Source organism: Arctopsyche grandis, chromosome 3 (genome assembly GCF_051622035.1).
Source record: "Arctopsyche grandis isolate Sample6627 chromosome 3, ASM5162203v2, whole genome shotgun sequence".
Classification (NCBI taxonomy): Eukaryota; Metazoa; Arthropoda; class Insecta; order Trichoptera; family Hydropsychidae; genus Arctopsyche; species Arctopsyche grandis.
The window spans coordinates 15,548,157-15,570,480 of NC_135357.1; the positions used below are offsets into that span (position 1 = coordinate 15,548,157).

Here is a 22,324-nt window from a genome sequence, read left to right on the forward strand (position 1 = left end):
CTCTAAATAACGTTAATTATTCAATAATTGTAACCAAGGAACCAATCACAGTCGAGTATTCGCGTATCTTCGGTAGTAGTCAGAAGAGGTCGGAAGTAGTCGGAAGTGGTCGGAAGAAATCGGAAGTGGTCGTAAGAGTTCGGCAGTTGGCAGTCAGCTCGATTGTGATCAGATCAGTGAATCGATTTCGAATGCGATTTCGATTTTCATTTCGTATTTGATTTCAGCATGGAAAGTGGGGGGCGTACCACTTCAGAATTCGTAATTTCTAATTCGTGTATCAATTCTTTCCGGAAACACCCGTCTCGATTTCGATTTGCGGTAGCCTCGGGGCGACAGCCGCAAGGGCGCTGGGGGGCAGCCGTCTAGGGGCGGCGGCGGCCACCTAAGGACGGTAGCTTTTTAGGGGCGGCGGAGGCCACAAGGCCGCGGGGCGGCGGCCGAGGTGTTTCAGTTCCGGATCCCGATTACTGTTTCAATTCCGGATCCCGATTTATTTTTCAGTTCTAGATCCCGATTCCTTTTTCATTTCCGGTTTTGGATTCCTTTCAGTTCCGGATACCGATCCCTGTTTTACTTCCAATTCCCGATTTCTGTTTTAGTCCCGCTTCCGATTAATTATTACTATACGTATTGTAACTTTATTTTAAATCATGTATCAATTTGTTTCCGAAACCATCCGTTGAAATTTCAACGGGCATAATACTAGTACATATATAAATATCCTAGGTCTGGCAAACAACACCGATGAGCCAGGGTTTGAACCCGTGACTCCTCAGTTGGTAGCAATTATTATACACTAACCACTAAGCTATAGTTGATCGTTTTAGGTTCAACTTGTAAATTGTAGAAATCACGCAGATAACGCAGACCCGTACAACAATGTACATACGTATGTAAGTAAGGAATTAGCTTTAGGTGACGGGAATATGGATATGTGTACTCATTTTGACATACATACATACATACATATGATTGTTATAAAATTTTCATATACAATATTTTCCGACGAAATTCACCCCAACCTGACAGAGATTAGTACTATCACATTACACATACACTGTACATATTACAACACTTACGAATGCGCAGAATTTATGTCGCAATCGTCCGTTTGACCCTTACGTTAAACAGAAGTTTTTTGCGCGTGCCTCTGCGTAAATTGCGGTTAATCGAATTAGCCGACCGAGCGAACACGCCGAACTGACGATATATCAGATTAATGATCATATTAGTTAGACGATCTGCTGGTTACGCCGGATTCCATTACAAATCGCCTGCGGAGAACACAATTTTCGAGAATTACAATAGCATAGCTAGTGAAAGTGCGAAGCCAGACGACCTTGTCCCCCCGTTATGTCTAAAAAGGTGCGACGTTTCGCCGAATCTTTTTGTTTCATAAAACGTGCGGAGAAAAGGTGTCGGCGAGCAGTTAGGTCTATACGTGCGGATGCTCACTGACAATTAGTAGTCACGGACTGTGCGTTGGTTATGTCCCCGAAGAAGGATACTTGGGTTAATTTATAAAGCGCGTGCCTCGACATCCTACCAATGGCGTGCCAGAATTCGACTGTGTGCCCTTCGACGCAGTAGAATTTCAATTCGTTGTGTTTTGAACGGCCGGAAAAATGTCGGGGAAGAACGGTCACGCGATAGATTCTATTGCATAAAATATCCGCAATATTTTGTAAATAATATGACTGCAACATGAGCGGCATCAATATTTACGCCATCAAAATATTCATATGTTCCCGAGAGCAAAAAATTTTTTTCTAAAATAAAAAATATTTTACGAAGTGTTATTCTGCTTTTTTAATAAGTCAGAAAATAATAGTAAAGTATTCTTTGATATAAAAGTATAGTAAAGTATTCTTTATTTTCACGAAAAATCAAAATAAGGCTAAGAAATAATTGTATAAAGAAATAATATCCTCGAGGCACTGAGAAGATTAAAATTGATAAAAAATATGATCAGAGAATTTTTCGTAGAAATAAACAAATTATACTAATAAAATTCAATTGTGCCGAAAATATGTAATTACATTGCTATAACTTTTTTACGTTTTTTAAACTCCTTGGACTAATAAACAAGGACATAATAACAAAATGGGTGTAAATAATATATTCATATGTAGGTACATGTTTTGAAAATACATTTAACCAGGACAATTCGAGTCGGAGTCGAAGTCACGGAAACGTAGCATTTCAAGCGGAGTCGGAGTCGTAAAAAATCAACCGACTCCGACTCGTTTTTATTATTTTCGTTAATTAATACTATTACGATATCTGATAACTAGAGTCTCCAATTTTAATGAAGTATGTATCTAAATCTACTAATAAATTGAAATTTAATAATTTTTTGATAAAAGCAAGAATTTAAATTATATTTTAAATAAAATCGTTGAATTGCACGTATTTTGATGTGTTGTGGCCAAAATCAAATGTTTCCTCCGTCTCATACATTATTTTATTCTTATTTTTACACACATATTTGTATTTCATGATTTGTTTGTGTACGAAAATCATACACATATACATATTATGAAATTAAATTAAATTTAAATTTAATTAGGGTGAATATCAATTTTGATTTCTTTCATTCCTTTAATTTTTTATATCTTGCAAATCGCTATTATTTTTTTTATTACTAACAATTTTATGCGTTGCCAAAAAAGGTGCATTTTACTAAAATCGTTCGAGGATCGAGTTGGAGTCGGTAAATTTTGCAACGACTCCACAGTCCAGCGATTTAACAGACGTTAGATATGTATATTTTCAAAACAAATATTATGAACTCATAGAAGACAACTATAACATGATTAATTTGAAAATAAATTTCGACATGATTGTAAGCATAAAATATTATTTATATTATATAAAATATTATTTAAATTATTACATGTTTAATATCAAATAAGTATTTGCTATAATTGTATACGTACCGTAATATAGTACTTAGTGTAGGTTACAACCGAGAACCTATCAGCAAAGTTTCACAAACAATGAAGCTTTCAATAAACGTCTATCTATTTCTATCCACTTTGGTTTCGAAAGCTTTGGTAATTGGATGCAGTTTACGTAAATACGTAACCCGGTGTATATTTTTAACCAATTGTATATGAACATTCACGATCTTTAGCCATCTCACCTTATTATGTATCAAATAAAGAGTTTACGTAAATAAGAGCCGGGAAATGAGGTATTATTTGCAAATAATAAAGAAGTTTTATTGTGTGCACAGAGAAGCGTTCAATTTTTTTGTTGAGATTAAGTCATCGAATTGTTCCGCCAGGATTTGCATCAATATTTCAGGATAAGCCTCGGGGGTTGAAGCGAGTTTGTTGCGCCAACTATTATGCCATTGAGCGTAATTCACATGCAGCACCGTTCAGGGTACCCGACGGTGCTTTGTGTCCCAAAATATGAACTTTAGTGAGAATCCTTCCCAGAGGACAATGCAGGAAGGATAACTTCACGTATGTATACATATGGACGAGTACAGGACGAGTACACGAGTGTATGTATGTATTGTATGTATGTATATGTATCCATATGACCGTAATTCCAGAGGCCCCACTAGGCAAATGACATGATCGCTATAGTTTCAGCAATTAAAACCAACGACTACAGCGTAAACGCGTCACTTGAAATTGAATCAAGTGGTCTATCCGGAATGGGAAAAATTAAACCATCCCTATACTTTTGATTTTTTATATACATTGTATGGTCGATTTCCAGTATGATTTAAAATTACAAAAAATTACACCGGTACAATTCATATTTTCTGTTTAAATGACAAATTTGAAAATGGTGATTCATTTGCATATTTTGGAATACAAACTCAAGGAACAGTAGTAGGATACACATAACGGCATACATTTTAGTTAGATATAGATTTCAAATGTTGAGTTTAAAGTCGTTTATCTCGATAGATTCGTACATCGGCACCATAACGATGTCGTAAAAATAAACGGTGCAACCGGAGGTTGGCTCTAAGGGTGGAAATCGTAAAGCATTAATGTATAGCGAGCGATGTCACCTATCGACAAAGTGATTCCTTCCGCCTACCGGCCGGGCGAGAGATTACGTGAGAGGGAGAGCAGGAGGCGGTACGCTTCTAAAACCACCCCCTCCCCCTCCAAGACCTGTCAGGAGACTGTCGAGGACCCCGAAGGGATGAGGAAGAGGTGGAGGGTAAAATTGTTATTGAGTTTGCATCCCCGCGGCGGCAGCTCGACGACGATAATGATAACGACCGGCAGATAAGCGCTTCGATTCGAGCTCCTCGATCTTCCCTCATACATTTTTAGTGGGAAATTTCATACAATAACCGCCAGAGGCAGCTCAATTCCACTTTATTATTAATGCTGTCGAATAAGTCCTTTTGCGATTGGCAAACATTAAAAATCGGACGTGCGAAAATCGTCACGTGTATACTTCAAACGAAATACCTACGTATATAATTAAATACCATTAAAATTGCACAAAGCGAAAAGTGCGGTCGAGAGGAAGCGCGTATCTGCCGTTCGTATGCGCATTTGTGGGCACACAAAGCCTTCGTTGAGATATCCGCGGAAGATATCGCCTCCCCGGTCTCGGATATCTATGAAACTATCGTAAAATTATATTGTAACGTCTATGGCGAATTTTGTTTTACCCGAACAATTCCCCCATCGTCGTCGAAGGGGTTAACGGGGTAGGCTATGCGCGCCTACACGTGGATACGTACCGCAGACTTCTCCCTATAATATGTATGAGTGTGTAGGAAAAGCGTAGGTTTTGGCAAGGTATAATTCGATTTTCTAACCGATAAAGTTTGCCGATATTGCACGGAACGAACGTAGCGATTGTTCAACGTGTTAACGTTGCGATATACGCCGTGGAAAATATGAAAATAAACGATAAAAGCGATCGGAAAAATTGCGACAAAAATGTGCTCTTTTTCCCGTTGGAAAACGACATCATATTTATACACGCGTTTATCGGAAAAAAATAGTGAACAAAATAAGCATGTGTGACTTTTGGTGAAATCTTTAAAATTTAATGTAACGTAAATATCGGTTGAAGCTTGTAAGCTAATGGTATAAATAAGAAATGCACATATATATATATATATATATATATATATATATATATATATATATATATATATATATATATATATATATATATATATATATATATATATATATATATATATATATATATATATATATATATATATCAGTGGCGTGCGGTCCATGGATGCGGTGGATGCGGCGCATCCCCTATAACTTTAAAAAGCCAAGAGTATTTTTAATAAATATTTGAATTTCGCTTCGATGTATTCTTAGTGATGTACGTGATTATGATGTAGTATATGAGTATATATATATATATTTCACATATCACGTGTTTTTTGTTACATGATGCATTATATAGGATCGCATAGGCGGCCGGCCGGCCACAGGCGAGTGACGCTGGCGAGTAGACGCGCGCGCGACTGAAGTGCGCGCGCGTCATGGATTCGGAGTTCGGACCGATCCCATTTGCGCATGCGCACTATGAGGCTGTCATATTCGCGCGGACGCGTTGACACTTGTTTAACCTCTACGGTGGATTCGGTTTCTCTGTTTGCTTATCTATTGAGTTTCACTTGGAAGCCGCTGTTGATCGATATTTCCGCACGCTACGCCCCAAGTTATTTATCAAAAAGCTAGCCGATTCATTTCTTTAGACGAAGTTAATCATTTATACTGTATGTAAGTTGGTTATTTTTTACTTTTGAATTAAGTTTTCATTTAAATTAGTTTCGTCTAACTTTATTTTTAGTTTACTGTTCCACTACTTACGAGTTTTCATTATTGCCTTTAATATGGATATCGAAAATAACAATGAGAGTGGACTTGTCGTCGAGATCAATAATAATTGCAATTGTTTAATTGAAAATGTGCTGAAAAGAAGATTTGCTTCTCTCCCATTTAATGAAAAGGAGATTATTGTTAAGAGCCCCAAACCCACACCAATATTAAATATTCAGTCTAAAACAAAAACATTTAAAAGGTATTTTAACACAGAAACATACGAAAAAATTTCATGGATTTGTGGATGTGCTCACTTAACGAAATTATTCTGTTGGCCATGTATTTTATTTTCTCAAGAAGTGAATGTCTGGAGTAAATTTGGATTTTCTGACCTAAACAATTTAAGTAAATCGCGCAAGAGACATGAATGTTCTCAAGCTCACATATGTTCTGCTGCTCAATTTAAAAAATTTGGAAAGGGACCTCGTATAGAAAATTTTTTAAGTGCTCAATTTAAAGCAAATATTGAAATGCACAACAAAGAAGTTACTGCAAATAGATACATTTTGTCGAAATTAATAAGCGCGATCTGCTTTTTAGCAAAACAAGAACAACCTTTACGAGGACATTTTGAACACCAGGAATCGGAAAATAGAGGGAATTATATTGAGTTGCTGTATCTGTTGAGTGAATCAGACATAAAATTGAAAACTCATTTAGATAACTCTACGGTGTTTACTGGACTATCGAACCATATACAAAATGACTTGGTATCCGCAATATCAAAAGTCTTGCTAGATGAGATTAAAACTGAAATACGTGCATCAAAATTTGTTTCCATAATTGTGGACGAATCTACAGATATCAGTCGCAAAGCTCAGCTATCTACTATTTTTAGATATGTAGATGAAAACAATGAAATTCAGGAGAGATTTGTTGGATTTGTCGATGTTAGTCCCAATAGAACAGCTAATGCTCTTTTTCAGCACATACGTGAGACCTTGGAAGAATTTGGTTGTTTGGACAAATTAATTGCACAAACGTACGATGGAGCGGCTGTAATGTCCGGGGAGCATAATGGAGTGCAACGAAAAATTCGAGATATTTGTCCTAATTCTTTATTTGTCCATTGTTACGCTCACAGATTGAATTTAGTTTTGTCGCAATCTGTTAAACATATATCCGGATGCAAACGTTTTTTCAGCCGTATGTTGTCATTTTCAACTTTTTTTTGTAAGTCTTCAAGAAGAATTTCCCTTCTCGATTGTCAAATAAAAAAACGATTTCCCACTGCTGCCCCTACACGATGGAACTACAATAGCAAAATTTTAAATATGATATTAGAATATCAAACAGAATTAATGGAAATATTTAATCAAATAATTAATGATGAAGACGAATGGGATACTGATGCTGTCATAAATGCTGAAGTCCTTCATCGTTATTTAAAAGAGTTTGAATTCAATTTCAATTTGCATTTATTTTCTGCAATATTTAATTCGGCAGATTTTTTATTTGAAATTTTACAAAAAAAAACCTTTGACATATCGTATTGCGTAAGTGAAATTAAAAAATTTGTAAAATATTTAGATAACAAAAAAGACGATTTTGATTCATTGTGGAACAAAGTAATAACTAAAAATTTGAATAGAAAAAGAAAATATGCTGAATGTGAAGAAGATGTGAAAACAACGTATAAACTTCACTATTCTGAAATTTTAGAAACTCTTTCAGTAAATACAACCAATCGATTTCGAGATATCGAAAATTTAAAATTTCTCGAATTTTTTAACGTCAAAAAATTTAAAGAATATGAAAATAATTTTCCAGATTTCCTATTTAAATCACTCCACCTAACTTATGGAAAATACTTTGATTTTATGAAATTAAAAAGCGAATTAATTTACATGTACTCAACGCAAGATTTTCATTTGAAATCTATAAATGACGTAAAGGAATTAATTGTGAAAGATGATCTAATAGACGTTTTGGAACAAGTATTTAGTTTAATACAATTAATTTGTACGATACCTTCCACGAGCGCATCGGCTGAACGATCATTTTCGACTATGAAAAGAATTAAAACGTTCACCAGAAGTAGTCAAAGTGAAGAAAGACTCTCTGGTCTTGCTTTAATTGCAATCGAAAAGAAAATAATGTCAAATTTAAAAAACAATAAAAAATTCTATGATGCGGTTATCGATGAATTTTGTAAAAAGGAACGAAGAATAAAATTAAATTTTAAAAAATAAATTGGTCGGTTTTTTTTTCAAACAAGGGACAGCATCCCTTGTTTGAAAAGTCACCGCCCGCCACTGATATATATATATATATATATATATATATATATATATATATATATATATATATATATATATATATAAATGTAGGAATGATTTTTAAACGAGTGTGTGTGTGTGTTTGGTCAAGCTGGGATAAAGTGTGTGTGGTATGCATGGGAGAGACCGGATGCGTGTTGTTATGGTCACTTGTTGGAGAACGAGCCCGAAGACATCATGTACAATAAATAGTCTGACACTTAATCTGTGCGTTTCGCTTGGAATATATATATATATATATATATATATATATATATATATATATATATATATATATATATATATATATATATATATATATATATATATATTTAATTTGAAATGTCCAGAATCTTGGAAAAGTACAATAAACGTTTTATACAGACCACTAGTATTTTTAAATATTGTGAAACGCAAAATATCATATTTAATTACCAACATTTCTCGAAATGAAGAAAAGTGGATCTATGCCGCTTTATTATACTTATATGTAAATATAAAACTTTGCACAGTCAGAAATGGATCCAGGAAAATAAATGTACTAAATAAATAGGGATCTTTGATAGCCGCAGATAAATTCCTCATAATAATAATTGTCGACAAAATAAACAAGGACTTTCATACTGCGTACATAAATTGATTTCGCTCCCTTCTTCGCTTGATATTCAGCTATAACGACAACTGGAAGCCATTTCTTTACGTGAGGGATGATACACCTTCGGGACATACGTATCTTCATCCGGATTTTCGGGATTCCGGGAAGATGAAAGGTGGAAACATCAAAGCGGCAAATCTCGACACAAATTAGATATGACTTTGCAAGCGTTTTCAATCGACCCCTTAAGAGCCTTAATTCGACGACAAAGGAATCCCGTAAATATGTTTGCACTCAATATGCGGTTGACATCATCTCGGTATCTCTCCACCTTCCGTTTTATAAAATATGACGCTGTGGAACTTGTTCAATTTCGGATAATTAATTCTGAATTTCGGCAGTGAGACACGAGTACATCGCTGCTATTTATTTTCCCGTTACACTTTTATAAATTTGACAAACCGTCACACTTGAGCAGATGTGACCGATCGATTCAGTGAGCATCCGGTTACCGCTTGCTTGGACCTAGCGGGGTTCGGAAAAGCTCATGCGCACTTATCTCGTCGATTTTGAAACGTCTTCAGGCCTCGTATTTATGGAGAGTAGGCGCACAGAACTTGGCTCATAAACGGATCACTTTCGCATAAAGGCCACTCGCTATCGCATCGTTTCGAGCTTTTTATTCTCTTTCCAACCCTGGTGTAACCAGGGAGGGGGTCTGCTACGACGGCGATTCTCGATCTTTATGAATCGTAAAGTCTTCGTCTGTCTGTACGTGGGAGAGAGGGGGGAGGGAGGAATCACGAGGCATAAGTGATTTCCAAAGTTTAGTTTATGAAGTTCAACTCGGCGCTTGCGATTGTCCCGATGTAAAAAAAAACGTTTACGATGCCTCGTATCTACCCGGGGTTACCACCAGCCCGGTTTATAGTTTCATCCCACACCCTCATTTTCGTCCCTCGAATATACTTTTTTATGGAATTGGAGAATTGAAATGTAAAAAAATGCAAAGTTTACGTTGATCAACGGATCTACACACGCTGGAGAGTTTGAATAATGAATTTTGCGGTCTCGCAACGCTTTTCCGCCCAATTCGCCAGTTTAATATTTAACCCTTCAAAAGGGCAGCAGACGGGAAAGGCGTTATAATTACCAGTGTCCGTTTACCCCACTGAATTATTCAAGAAACTCGCCCGACAATTATTTGAGGCTTTGACGGGACGATACGGTTAGTATGCGTCTTACTTTGTGATCTAGGACAATGGCTACGCTTGCTTGCAGAACACCCAGAAACGATAAGCTTTTATCAAAACATTAAAACGAAATACGGTACACCAAGTTCCATCAATTGCAAGAATCCGTGTCCACATACAGTATGTAAATAAAAATAATTAATTCAAAAGTTTGTGTATAATAAAAAAAAATGAATGATATTTTTAATCTACTAGATAAACAAACCTGTACCAGTGACTAGATATAGCTTTTCCAGTCATAATCCACAGTATAAATTTTTTGCTGATGCGGCACTTAAATATGTGATTGGGACTACAAGAATATAGCCGATATCAATATCGAAGAAGCTCGTAGGAAGTCCCAAAAAAACACACACACACACACTAATAAAAAAAAACAATGCGTCCCGAAAATCCGGCGGCAAAATTGTGTTTACCCTAGCTACGTTTGCTCGGGGCATAATGAATAAGTCACGTACCAACATTTCGTATATTATTTATATAGGTGTGCGCGCGCGCCAGCGCTCCGACACACGTGATTGGAATGCCGAATCGCATTTTTTGCGGTTAATACAGGACGAACTGAGGAAGAGGGTACAGGGAGACCAGAGGGCTACCGGAGAGGGCCTACAGGCACGCATTTGCGAGAGGAATCCGCAATGGGGGGCTCTCAAATCTGGCCCTCTCGCCGCCGATAATCCAACGATAAGCGTTCGCACTGACCCATTTTTTTTCACAAAAGGAATTCGCAGAGCGTTAAAAAACGAAATTCAATTAAAATAATAACATTTTTAATAAATAATTTTGAGGAAATTATTGTATCAGACAAAATGAAACTCAACAAAGGAATAAAACTTCCATAAGGATATGGTTGAGCGCGGTAAAAAATAAACGTATATTAATTTTTTTTCAATGAGGGTTCATATATATATACATATGTACATATAATATATGTATGTAAATTTACTTAATCAAATAATTCAAAGAAAATGCTTTATATTAATGTTAAAAAAGCAACTCTTAAAGCGAAATTTTGTTTTGCCAAGAAATGTTTATTCATACAGGTTTCAGCTTCGGGAAACGAATGCTGGGAAAATTCATATATTGAAAAATCATAACAAATCTAACTATGGTGAAATCGTTCTTAATTAAACGGACGCAATGTTTTGTCGCCGATTGGAACAAACAAATCGCGTACAACGGTGGCAAAGGAAAATAACTCGACTGTGTGCGGTTTTTACCGTGGAAACTTTACGAACAAATTAAACTACATATGTAATAGGATAAAAGCATTGTTCGTTGAACGGACAGGCATCTGGGATCTACGAGACAACCGCAAACTCGACTGTCAATATGTATATGAGGATATTGCTGCGTTAATCAGCTTAATTGTGAATAATTGCTACATGTTTGTAAATACATACGTATCATATTATGTATGTATGTACGTACAAACAAGCGTTACCTACAAAGCTATATGATATCGCATTGGAAATCTATAAACATGAAAATTTGCATGTTAAATGTGAGAGACGCTAGAAATGTCAGTAAAAATGAATAAAATTACACAACGGGATTAATATATTTGTGTATCAGATTTATATAAAATATATTATGTAGATTTACTTCTTTTGGTGAGTATGCCAACAAAAAATCTCAACCTTAACGGCAACTCACACTCAGGAAACCGACGCACAGAACAAGGATCTCGTGTTCTTCTGAAGCCACTCTGGCAAATTCTTGAACCACGAGTATCTCCTCCTTTTGAAACCCATGTTTTCCCCCGAATGAATTGTGAGCATTCTGTCATATACATCGCACCATATGTCAAAATAATCCTTATTTTTAATTCGGCTTATTAATTATTCATGTGACTTAGAATGCCAATATGTAGATCCAGTGAACTCGCGAGATGCGGACTAGTTTGTAAATTCACATTTTCTAGGGTACTCTTAATGAGAATGATCAATTTTTGGAAAAAAAATTGTATTTTGAATGTTATACAAGGAATATCAAAACCCTGGTCGAAAGTAAAACCAATAACATTGGTTCGATAATGGAGAAAGATTCTTCCTAACGTGCAAATAGATTTATTGGATTGTGAAGGGATCGATGCAAGTGATATGTATTTATGTAAAATATGCAGATTAATGGAAACTTTAAAATGGTTTGAAAATATTGATCGGGGTTTTCGATGCACGAGTGTCTTGTCAATAGAAACGATATCAAAAATCGATAGTTCGGATTATCCGTGTTTTTTATTTACCGGTCCGTAATCCCCGACATTAGTCCGAATAATCGAGAGTAAACTGTAATATGAAAGTAGCAATTTAGATGTTTATATTGCGAAGTATTTCGATTTATTCTGTTTCTAACATCAGATGGTTAATATTGATATTTTGTAACTTGGTAATAATCGTTAGACAATATACGAAATTAATTAACAAGCTCTTCAAACACATTTTCGGAGAATAGAAAATGCCACAAGAGGTATCAACGACAGATTAATTTCAGAAGTTTTAATGTAAATCAAACAATATTGTTAATAATACCTTGGATTTCCACGAAGGGCGGCGTGATGAAGAGCGTTGAATCCATTGTTGTTGGTGAGTGTAACATCTGCCTGGTGGTCCAACAGCAAAGTCAGCATGTCATCTCTTTTCTTTGAAATAGCGTCGTGCAAAGGAGTGTCACCTTCGGAATCCTAAAACAAATTAAAACGTATACAGTGATTGCGTTTCACTTCAAAATAAAACGAAATGATTATAATATTCTATGACGTAACCGACAGTATGTACAACCTATTAATTTCATAACGAATTGTATCTTTCAGCTCGACGACCCTTCACCGGGGCATTTTCAATTAAGTCCCGAAAAATATATGGTCGTTTGATAAAGGCAATAATATACCTATACACGTTTTATATGCTTTTTGTACGCACCGCAGAGGCACACGGGAACAAGTTTTATTTGCGTCGCAAAACGTCGGGCGTTTCGGGTTAAGTGGGACCGAAGTAATGAAGATTTACTGCGTGTAATTTAATTCCGCTCTGATTAAGTTGTTGAAATATTCCCGAATTGTAACCGAAATTGGTTATGTGAATACGGACGGCTTTTATATAAAGAAATTAACAAATTCAACGTCAACATGTAATACATATGTATGTACGTTTTGAGAACCGCCCTCGTTCGTACTGAATTAAAATTATTTAACAATCCATGTACGTATGCATTTGAGGTACTTTTATATTATTCTAATAATCAACTCACCAGTTGATTTTCAATATTAAAAAAATAATAATCCTTCAATTGTTGCAAATAAAAATAAAAGTTCCAAGAATAATCGAAAACTACACAGCAAGAAAGAAAAAATGAAAATAAGAAAAGTAAATAGCGATGAAGCGGTTGCAAAGACAAGTGATTCAGCAAACTGCTGCTTATCGTTGTCCGTTCACATTTTTATTTTCCACTTACTCATCGAAAAATTCACAATTTCGATATAATAAAAATAACCCGACCGTCTTACGCCACATATGTACGTAGTAAACTTTCGAAATAATTTTTCAGACGATTTAAAGTGCAGACGAAAGTCTGAGTGATACAGAATTTAACAGGCCGTAAAATGCTAACATCAATTCTGTCTGCGGTAAATCCGCTCATCCTACAAAAATACTACGTACGGTCACAGCAAGTTCAGGAGTCGTCAAGGTCGGTTTACGAGCGTCATTACGTCGATGTTTGATGAGAACACTAGGGCGTAATGATCTAATGTAGGTTACGTGTGCTAGGTTCAATCTTTAGTAGCAATTCGGCTATTGTACACAAGAACAAAATTATTTTAAATTAGAAAAAAGGGATTTTTTTTCTATTATATAAATACTGTATAAAACCATAACGGTTATAAAACCATATTTTACTGGTCTATTCTAACTTCACTTTCGATTTTTTCATCTGACGAAATTTGGGTTCTTATCCGATCGTTTTAAAACTTTGCCATTTTGCTCGGTTTTGTCATCAATATATAATATGTGGAAATAAAGTCCGCCATTACGATGGTGAAAAGTAATCGAAATAGAAACGTTTGAAAATACTCCATAATCTTTCTAGGTGACGTCTATTGTCCAAACTGTTCCGATTGTTTTTTCCCTTTTCGCCACCCTCTCGCTACGTCAGATTTTAATTGTTTAAACACCTATAACTTTTTTTTCACTCTATATTCTTTGTAAATAAAAACTAGCAAAAGTATGAAATATCTTTGCGCACGTTGTATAATTAGCATTGGGCTAAGAAAACTATTTTCACAATAAAATCAACATACATATTTTCGGTGATCTATTTATTTTATCAATACATTAATAATTACACTGATTTCACATTTCCACAGTGTATTGCACTGTCATAGCTATTGCATACCAGTAGATATATCGTGGATTCAAATCCCGGCAAATACTCGGCTCCTGTGGTTATTTAAAACACATCGTTTTCTTTCCGATTTTCCAAGATTTTCCAATTGTTGTGACGGATCCAAAAAATCGGTATCCTTCCCTTTAGTTTCTCGCAAATTAGAGTTATTAGCATCTCAAATTCTACGTTGCTACATAATGTATTTCTTGCAAATTTGCTGTGTCAAAATTTGTCCATTGTCCACAGATTGTATTCTATTTACCGCTATGTTTGAAAAATTGTTAGTGCTTATCCACAAAAATTAATCTAACCATATGTGTCGTGTGTATGGAACGCTGTATGCTCAGCATAACGAGACAAGACAGGAAGCGGAACACGTGGGTGAGAAGTATGACAATCGTAGTGGAGATAGTGGATAGAGTAAAGAGATGAAATGGCAATGGCGGGCCACGTGACTAGAAGAATGGACGAAAGGTGGACACAATTAGTGCTTGAATGCAAAAGGGTAAAAGAAAGACGAATGGGTAGACGAAATTAGGAATATGTGTGGGGTGAGATGGATGAGAGTTGCGAGTGGAAGCTTGTTGGGGAGGGCGTCATCCAGCAGTGGATTGTGAATGGATGTAGACGATGATGTGTCGTGTCGCCTTGGGGATAATTCCTGTTACGTACATGCATGTATGATGTATTTATGTATGTAATATGTAAAAATTATAAAATCCTCATTTAATTTAAGATAATTAATAAATTGGTGATGTCATCTGATCTTCCTGCATGAGATAAATTAGATGATAAAGGAGGATAAAGGTGGAACTGTTCATCCAATTCCCGCTCTATTATTAATAAATATTCTAAAAATTAACGAGGGAAGTAAGAGTCAAAATACACATTATGACACATTAAAATTATATATTATACTAGCTGAGTCTATACGAGACAGACAAACAGACATTCAATTTTATATATAGATATATGTATATGTACATATTCATAGAAAATCATTTACTATATGCCTATTTACTTGAAATATAAGTCAATATTATGTGTTTTATAATCTGAAATAATACATATTGTATGAATATTTTGTTACTTTTGCAAAGATAGCGGGGAGGGGAACGAAAAGTAGGAGACGATAACGGTTAAAATATTCGTGAACGCTTTTCTTACAGACAGTAAAGCGCATGCGCCCGAACACGTAGTCACACGTCTTCCGTCAGGAAAATACGAGTTTTGAATGCTAAGTGAAAACCACGCTTTCGAAGTTAATATTATATATACACAATATACCGATAGTAAAAGAAAATTCTTCCGCTCTCATTTTTCTCGAAATAAGGGAAAAAAAGTTTTTCCGAAAGAAATTCTCGAACGTCTCGCGCTTTCTTTGAACGTTCGCGAACGTAATAAAACGTCCGTACGAAAAGCGTACGCACGTACGACTACAAATTCGCAAACTTTCCGAGAGTTTCGAGAATTCTGCAAGTTCTGCGGTATAACATTACTTCCATGATATTTGTTGTATAAATGTTGACTTTCGTACTCCACCAAGCTACTCCTGCATCCGATCACACACCATCGATACACACACACACTAAAAATTCTATACTCGAGCACTTTTCGAATGCGAAAAAAGCCTCAGACACATGCAAACAATATCAGAAAGATACAAAGGCAGAAAAGCAATAGAAAGCGGACATTATTTCAAATGTGCGTGCACAAGATTCTATATGTAGTATGTATTTATATACATAATTATACGACGGGCGACATTAAGTTCAGCCGCTCAACTTTAACAATTTCGAGCACTCCTTAAAGTAATTGCTGCAAAACTTCCACGGTCAATCTTCTGTTATGAAAATTATCTTGAATTAAGTTTTGCCACCCAGTTTTTAATTAGATTTGTTCTCGTGCTAATTCGTGCCTCTTTTCCACCATTTTTGGAGACGTTCGGTTTGTAATGGGTCGCCGGAATTGCCAATGAAATAATGTAAAAAACACACCGAAAATATTTAAATATACACGTGTCGATAAATTACGTTTATGCACGAACATCGAAATAAATGCGAATTTAATTTAACGCCGCGATAAATGCAGTAAACACGCTGTAACATTAATTGAATTCGATCAAAACACGCATTAAAATTGTTTATTTGTGTCATAAAAGTTAGGCGAGTAATTCATCTAATTAACGAATCGAATGTATTGTACATTGCCCACACAAAATCCACATGGCGATATATTACATACATACATACATACATATTTATTTCATTTAATTTATTATTTATAATAATAATAACAATAACATGCCCAGTGTGACCTGACAGGTTTCCCCAAAGCGTTAAAATATAATTAATTTTAATTAAAAAATATAAATTTAATTGTTTAATATGAAAACAAAAAAAAAGGTACAAAACCTCGCTAAATAAAATTATTATAATTACGTATATTTTATATGGCGGGGACGAAAATTTTCAATTAATGTTTAAAAATAAGAGATAAGAGATATAAAAAATACATCTTAATGTGAAACGTAAACGAGGTTTGTAAAAATGAGAGGGGCGAAGCCCTAAACGGCAATTAGTCATGGGGGCGCAGAGGGGCGAAGCCCTAAACGGCAATTGCTCAGGGGGGCGCAGAGGGGCGAAGCCCTAAAGAGCAATAGCTCAGGGGCGCGCAGAGGGGCAAAGCCCTAAACGGCAATAGCAATAGCAAATGGGGCGCAGCCGCATGGGGCCCCAAAGGGGGCGCAGCCGAAATCGAACAAATGATTCGATTTATTTTTTTTTCGATTCATAGGCGCCGATTCAATTTATTTTTTAAATGGCAAAGGCTCAGGGAGCGCCGAGGGCGAAGCCCTAGAAGGCAAAGGCTTAGGGGGGCGCCGAGGGCGAAGCCATAGAAGGCAAAGGCTCAGGAGGGCACCGAGGGCGAAGCCCCAGAGGGAAAAAGGCTCAGGGGGGCACCGAGGGCGAAGCCCTAGAGGGCAATTTTTAATTTAAAAAAAAATTATTAATTTAATTTTTTTTTTAATAAAATGTTTACTGTTAGATTATTAGTCATGTTTAAGCGGTTTATGGGGCCCAGCTCTAGAAGGCAAAGGTTTAGGGGACGCGGAGGGCGAAGCCCTAGAAGGCAAAGGCTAAGGGAGCGCCGTGGGCGGAGGCCTAGAAGGAAAAAAATTTTTTTTTTAATAAAATGTTTACTATTAGATTAGTCATGTTTAAGCGGTTTATATTATAAATACTGAGCGAAGCCGGGTAATACAGCAAGTTCAGTTATAAAATAAAAACAAATTAAAATAAATGTATCGGTCATGTGTTCGATCCGTTTGTTGACGCTATTCGTTTATACATACAGTACCGGTAATTGAAAATTACCTTCAAACCGGTAATTATAAATCACTTTCAATTGTTCAATGTTTTCATTTTTTTTACATGAGTTTTTTTGGTTTTATCATTTGATTTAAACTATCGAACATGTCTTACGATCATTTATATTTTTAAATTGTGACGAGATACGAATTTAAAAAAAAACATGTACAAAAGAGGATTTTTTTTCAAATAATAATATTATAGTATATATTTTTCTATGAATTAAAATACAAAGGCAATTGACACATGACAATAATAAATAATAATCCAATATTGAGAATTCAAAATATTTAGAGGTGATGCGATTTCAATTACCGGTACTGTACATACGTAAATCGTAAGCGTATAGGAAAACCGTTTAGTGAATTAAAAATATTGTTTACGCGAAAATAATATGAAACCTACCTCCAGCCCTCTACCTCCAGTATTGCGCCGCTCGGCCAGTTAGACGTGACAAAAAAAATACATATGTCGGTCCTGAATTCGATCCTAAGCCGGAGGAATTTTTTTCAAATACTTTTTAAATGTATTTAATGTAATATTTATATTTAATTGTTTAATGTGAAAAAAATGGTAAAAACTACCTACATAATATAAACAATATAAAACACCGATAGAAAACATATAGAACACCAAAGAGTATATATAGAACTTTTTTTATTTTGTTACTATTCGTATTACATTCATTTCTTCATTTTGTTTAAATCGGTCTAGCTTACGTACACGTATTATAGTACGGCGAGCGTTATCTCAGCCATACAGACGGAATAGCGAAATTTTATTATGTATATAAGGAGATAAATAAATGCGATGCACTCGACATTTTTTTCTATCCATTAAAATATTATACATATTATGAAGTTGGAACGTGTCCAAATAATTCTCAGAATAACATATTTTATTAAAAAAAAACAATAATTTGACTTGGCGGGCTGAAAATCAGTATCACAACTTGTACATAGAAACAATTTGACTACTTAAATAACATAATTTTACAAGTTTGAATTAAATTATACGAAACTACTTTGTATTTCTAAAATGAAATTCATTCGAATTCACTTCATCTCTTCGCAGCAACTCTTTGGAATGGAAACAGTGAAATTCCATTCATCCTCGGAAACAAAAACGCGAACAATCAGTATAAAAAGTTGCCGTAACTTCGTTAGAAAGCGAGCGACGTATAAAACGGAGAAAAGGTTGGTTGTACACAGACCGAGATCAGAATCTGCAGTTGCGGAACTGAGAGTTGCTTCTAATGAAATAAAACTCGGTCACCCCGCTCTAGAATTGCATTAGCATTAGTTATAAAGTTCGAAATAAAATAAAAAAAGCGAACGACTGCAAAAAACGAGCAACCGTACGTCTGACTGCACAAAAAGACTTTTAACCCTTGCCTTAAAGTTGACCCTTGGACGGGTACATATTACAAGTACTTACTATGTACATATGTACATATACTATCCAGCGTCTCGAGATACGATTCCGGAGAGCGAATTAATAACCCAGCATACGACAGACGATAAGAAAAGCTCTCATAGCCCAGTGGCGACAAAGACGAATAACCACTAGTGTGATATTTCGACTACGAAACTTGCAAAATCGCCTTCAATTTAAATGGTGCATGCACAATGTCAAAGTCAATTAGATTTATGTACAAAATTTTCATACAATATTGTTAAAGGGTATATAACCAAAAAACTGGGTTACGCCAATTTGCCTGTTATTAAGTCACACGCTATATTTGCGCTCTAGTACCTACATATGTAGTATGTATGAAAATTTACATGACACGATCAAAGGTTCAAGCTTTGCGTGTCGAACTCTTGAGCTTTTCATGTTAAAGAATGACTAAATATTTATATGGGAAACGAGCTGGTGATCCGTCGCGGGCACCGAACATTGCAAACAAATTTAAAAGCTCAGGATTTAGTTATGACGTGGAAATGGGTTCGAAAGTATCGGTGAAAGCGTCAAACAAATTTTTTGGCATACACAGTAGTGTATTTTGCGACATACAATCGGGGATTTGGACTCGTACCAAAATTGAAAGACACCGCGCCAAAGCGTGTCCATAATGCAGACTGAAGTTCAATAAACAATTTTTGGAACGAATCATCGTTTGTTCTATGCGTAATAAAACATAAGTTTTGCACTTGGCTGCGACGCAAGTACGCTTGAATTTTGGTCTGATCTCAAAAGTACTCTTTTAGTAGTACCTACCTAGATGCAAGGGGAGAAAATCTTTGTACATGTTAGAATATGGCCTTTTCACTGAATGAAAATACGCATAAAAATATAACTACACACGTAAATAAATTTTCAAACAAATCGCTTGAACATAAATTTACTATTTTTTTAGTACATACATATGAAAGTACTAACAAATTAAAACATTACAATACACAATTATATTTATACTATACCATAAAGACAATTTTCTGCAAAAAAAAAATACATACATTTTTACAGAGTATGTACTACATAGGTGGATAGCGTATTTATAATAATGAATAGCATATGTATTTATAATATACTAACGGGGATAGGTTGCCAATTTTGGTGGAATTGTTTCAACAATGAAATCAGATCAATTGGCAAGGGTCTGCTCTAAAGTATAGTCGATCGTTTGCTGTAAGTATACTAAGATGCGCCCCGCGGTCGAAGGCCCGTCCCCCGTCCCCATGTCATCATGGATACTTTGACTTGTTTACAAAGTACCCAACGAATGTTACATAATACATACATATGTACATACAAAGTCTCTTTCAAAATTAAATATTAGATGTAGTTACAGTTAGGTAGTCCGATTACAAGTAATTATCTCTAACTAAATAAATTATTACTTTCTAGCAATCGATCTCATGTTTATAAACCTGCTAGCAAACGATTGACTTTACTCTTAATATCTAGAAGGGACCGGTTTTTGTCAATTTTTTGTAGGAATCGTTTCAACAATGAAATCAGATAAATTGGCAAACTCATAGAAAACGATCCAATTGGAGTCACAAAAAAGCAAGTCTGACCAGCAGAACTACAGATAATACTCGGAATAAATTATTTTCAATCGAGTTCAACCCACTGGATCGAAGCCGGCAAATTCTCGGTAGTTAACATGAACGCAATCACTAAGCTATTCTGCTGACTAAATATGTAAGAGAAATTTTAACTGATAAAAAAACGGATTCATAATGTAAAACCTTCATAATGTCAAAGACGTGACATTTACTGTGATACGATGCACGTCTCAACTTTACGTGACTTATAGAAAACAGCAGCAGCTCCTCTAGCTTTTATCTATTCTACTATACAAGAATGAATGGGCTCACTTAGAGCTAATTTGTCGTTTCCACATCCGACGTCTGAGGAAGGGGACACACATATGTACATATTTCGCGTAGGAGAATGAGTCGCGAAAAATCACATATCCCGTAAAAGTACGTTTTAACACGGGAAGCGCATCCCATAAGACAGTCTGACGGGAAAAAAGGGAGAGCTGAAAAAGAACGACGACGCCCCTTTATCTAGGAGCGGTCGGCGTATCTCGGAAAATATAAATTTGGCCAGGCGTCAGATAGCGCATTCGCGTTCCGCAGCCGGTTGTTTTCCGCGGGAGTTTTCCGGGCGAAAAGGCCCCGCGGCGGGAAAAAGGAGCCATTAAAACCGGGTTCGGAAACGCCTCGCGCTATATGGCTGCGATTTTCCACGCGAAAATTGCGAAACGATACGGTTTACATATGTATATCGCGCACCAATCGGCGTATTGATATGTTGTGACACGAAGGGCGGTTTATCGCCGGGCAACGAGATCGCTCTAGTCAGTTTATGGACAAGTCAAAAATTTGCGCCGTGTTTATCGCACGACAGCTGTAATAACATAAATCGCGGCTTCGAACTCACAGCAAACGTGTTTACTAATGGCGATAAGCCCACACAGTTTAACAAACATCGATTGTATATGGGCCAGATTATGGTTATTGCACAGCGGCATACACGTATGTATGTATGTAGGTACTAAGCATACAAATTCTACACCTACAATTGAAATAGTGAAATATCTATGTACATTACACAAACATACATATGTACAATATGTAGAAGAAAATTCAGATGGTTAATATTTTGATATTTTTTAAATACCTCCTTTATTACTTTATCTGCATATTTTTACTTTATCTACATATGTATGTACGTAGTAACAATAGACGAAGTTTTGTCATCATTTATTTTATTTGTTTATATATCTTAGCTATCAAGCTAATTTAAAAAAACACATCTTTATTTATTTATTTATTTATTCTAAATTATTTATTTATCTTAATTACTTAACTCCAAAATTTATAATTAACTTATGTATATGTACTGTCCGTCACAGAGGTGTCTCTTCGCACCTCGCAAGAATACATCCATTTTATAATTTGCCGTCTATTATTTAAATATGACTTAAACCAATTTAAAACTAAACCATTTATTCCTAATTTATATAACTTATCAAATAATATACTCCTATCGATAGTCTCAAACGCTCGTTTAGTCTAGAAAAAACTCAAGTAAAAAAAAATAAATGTATATAAAAAACTTTAGTAAAAAAACTCATGTAACAAAATAAATGTACATATATAAA

The 22,324-nt window shown here is 35.5% G+C and overlaps 1 protein-coding gene across 1 annotated transcript in view; it reads right to left on the reverse strand.

The window, feature by feature from the left end:
* mib1 (E3 ubiquitin-protein ligase mind bomb 1) overlaps positions 1 to 22,324 on the reverse strand; it is a 445,383-nt gene that overhangs the window by 352,071 nt on the left and 70,988 nt on the right. The window contains exon 11 of the mRNA XM_077427358.1: positions 12,481 to 12,632. Within this exon, the coding sequence (XP_077283484.1) occupies positions 12,481 to 12,632 (152 nt within the window). The remainder of the gene's footprint in view (positions 1 to 12,480; positions 12,633 to 22,324) is intronic.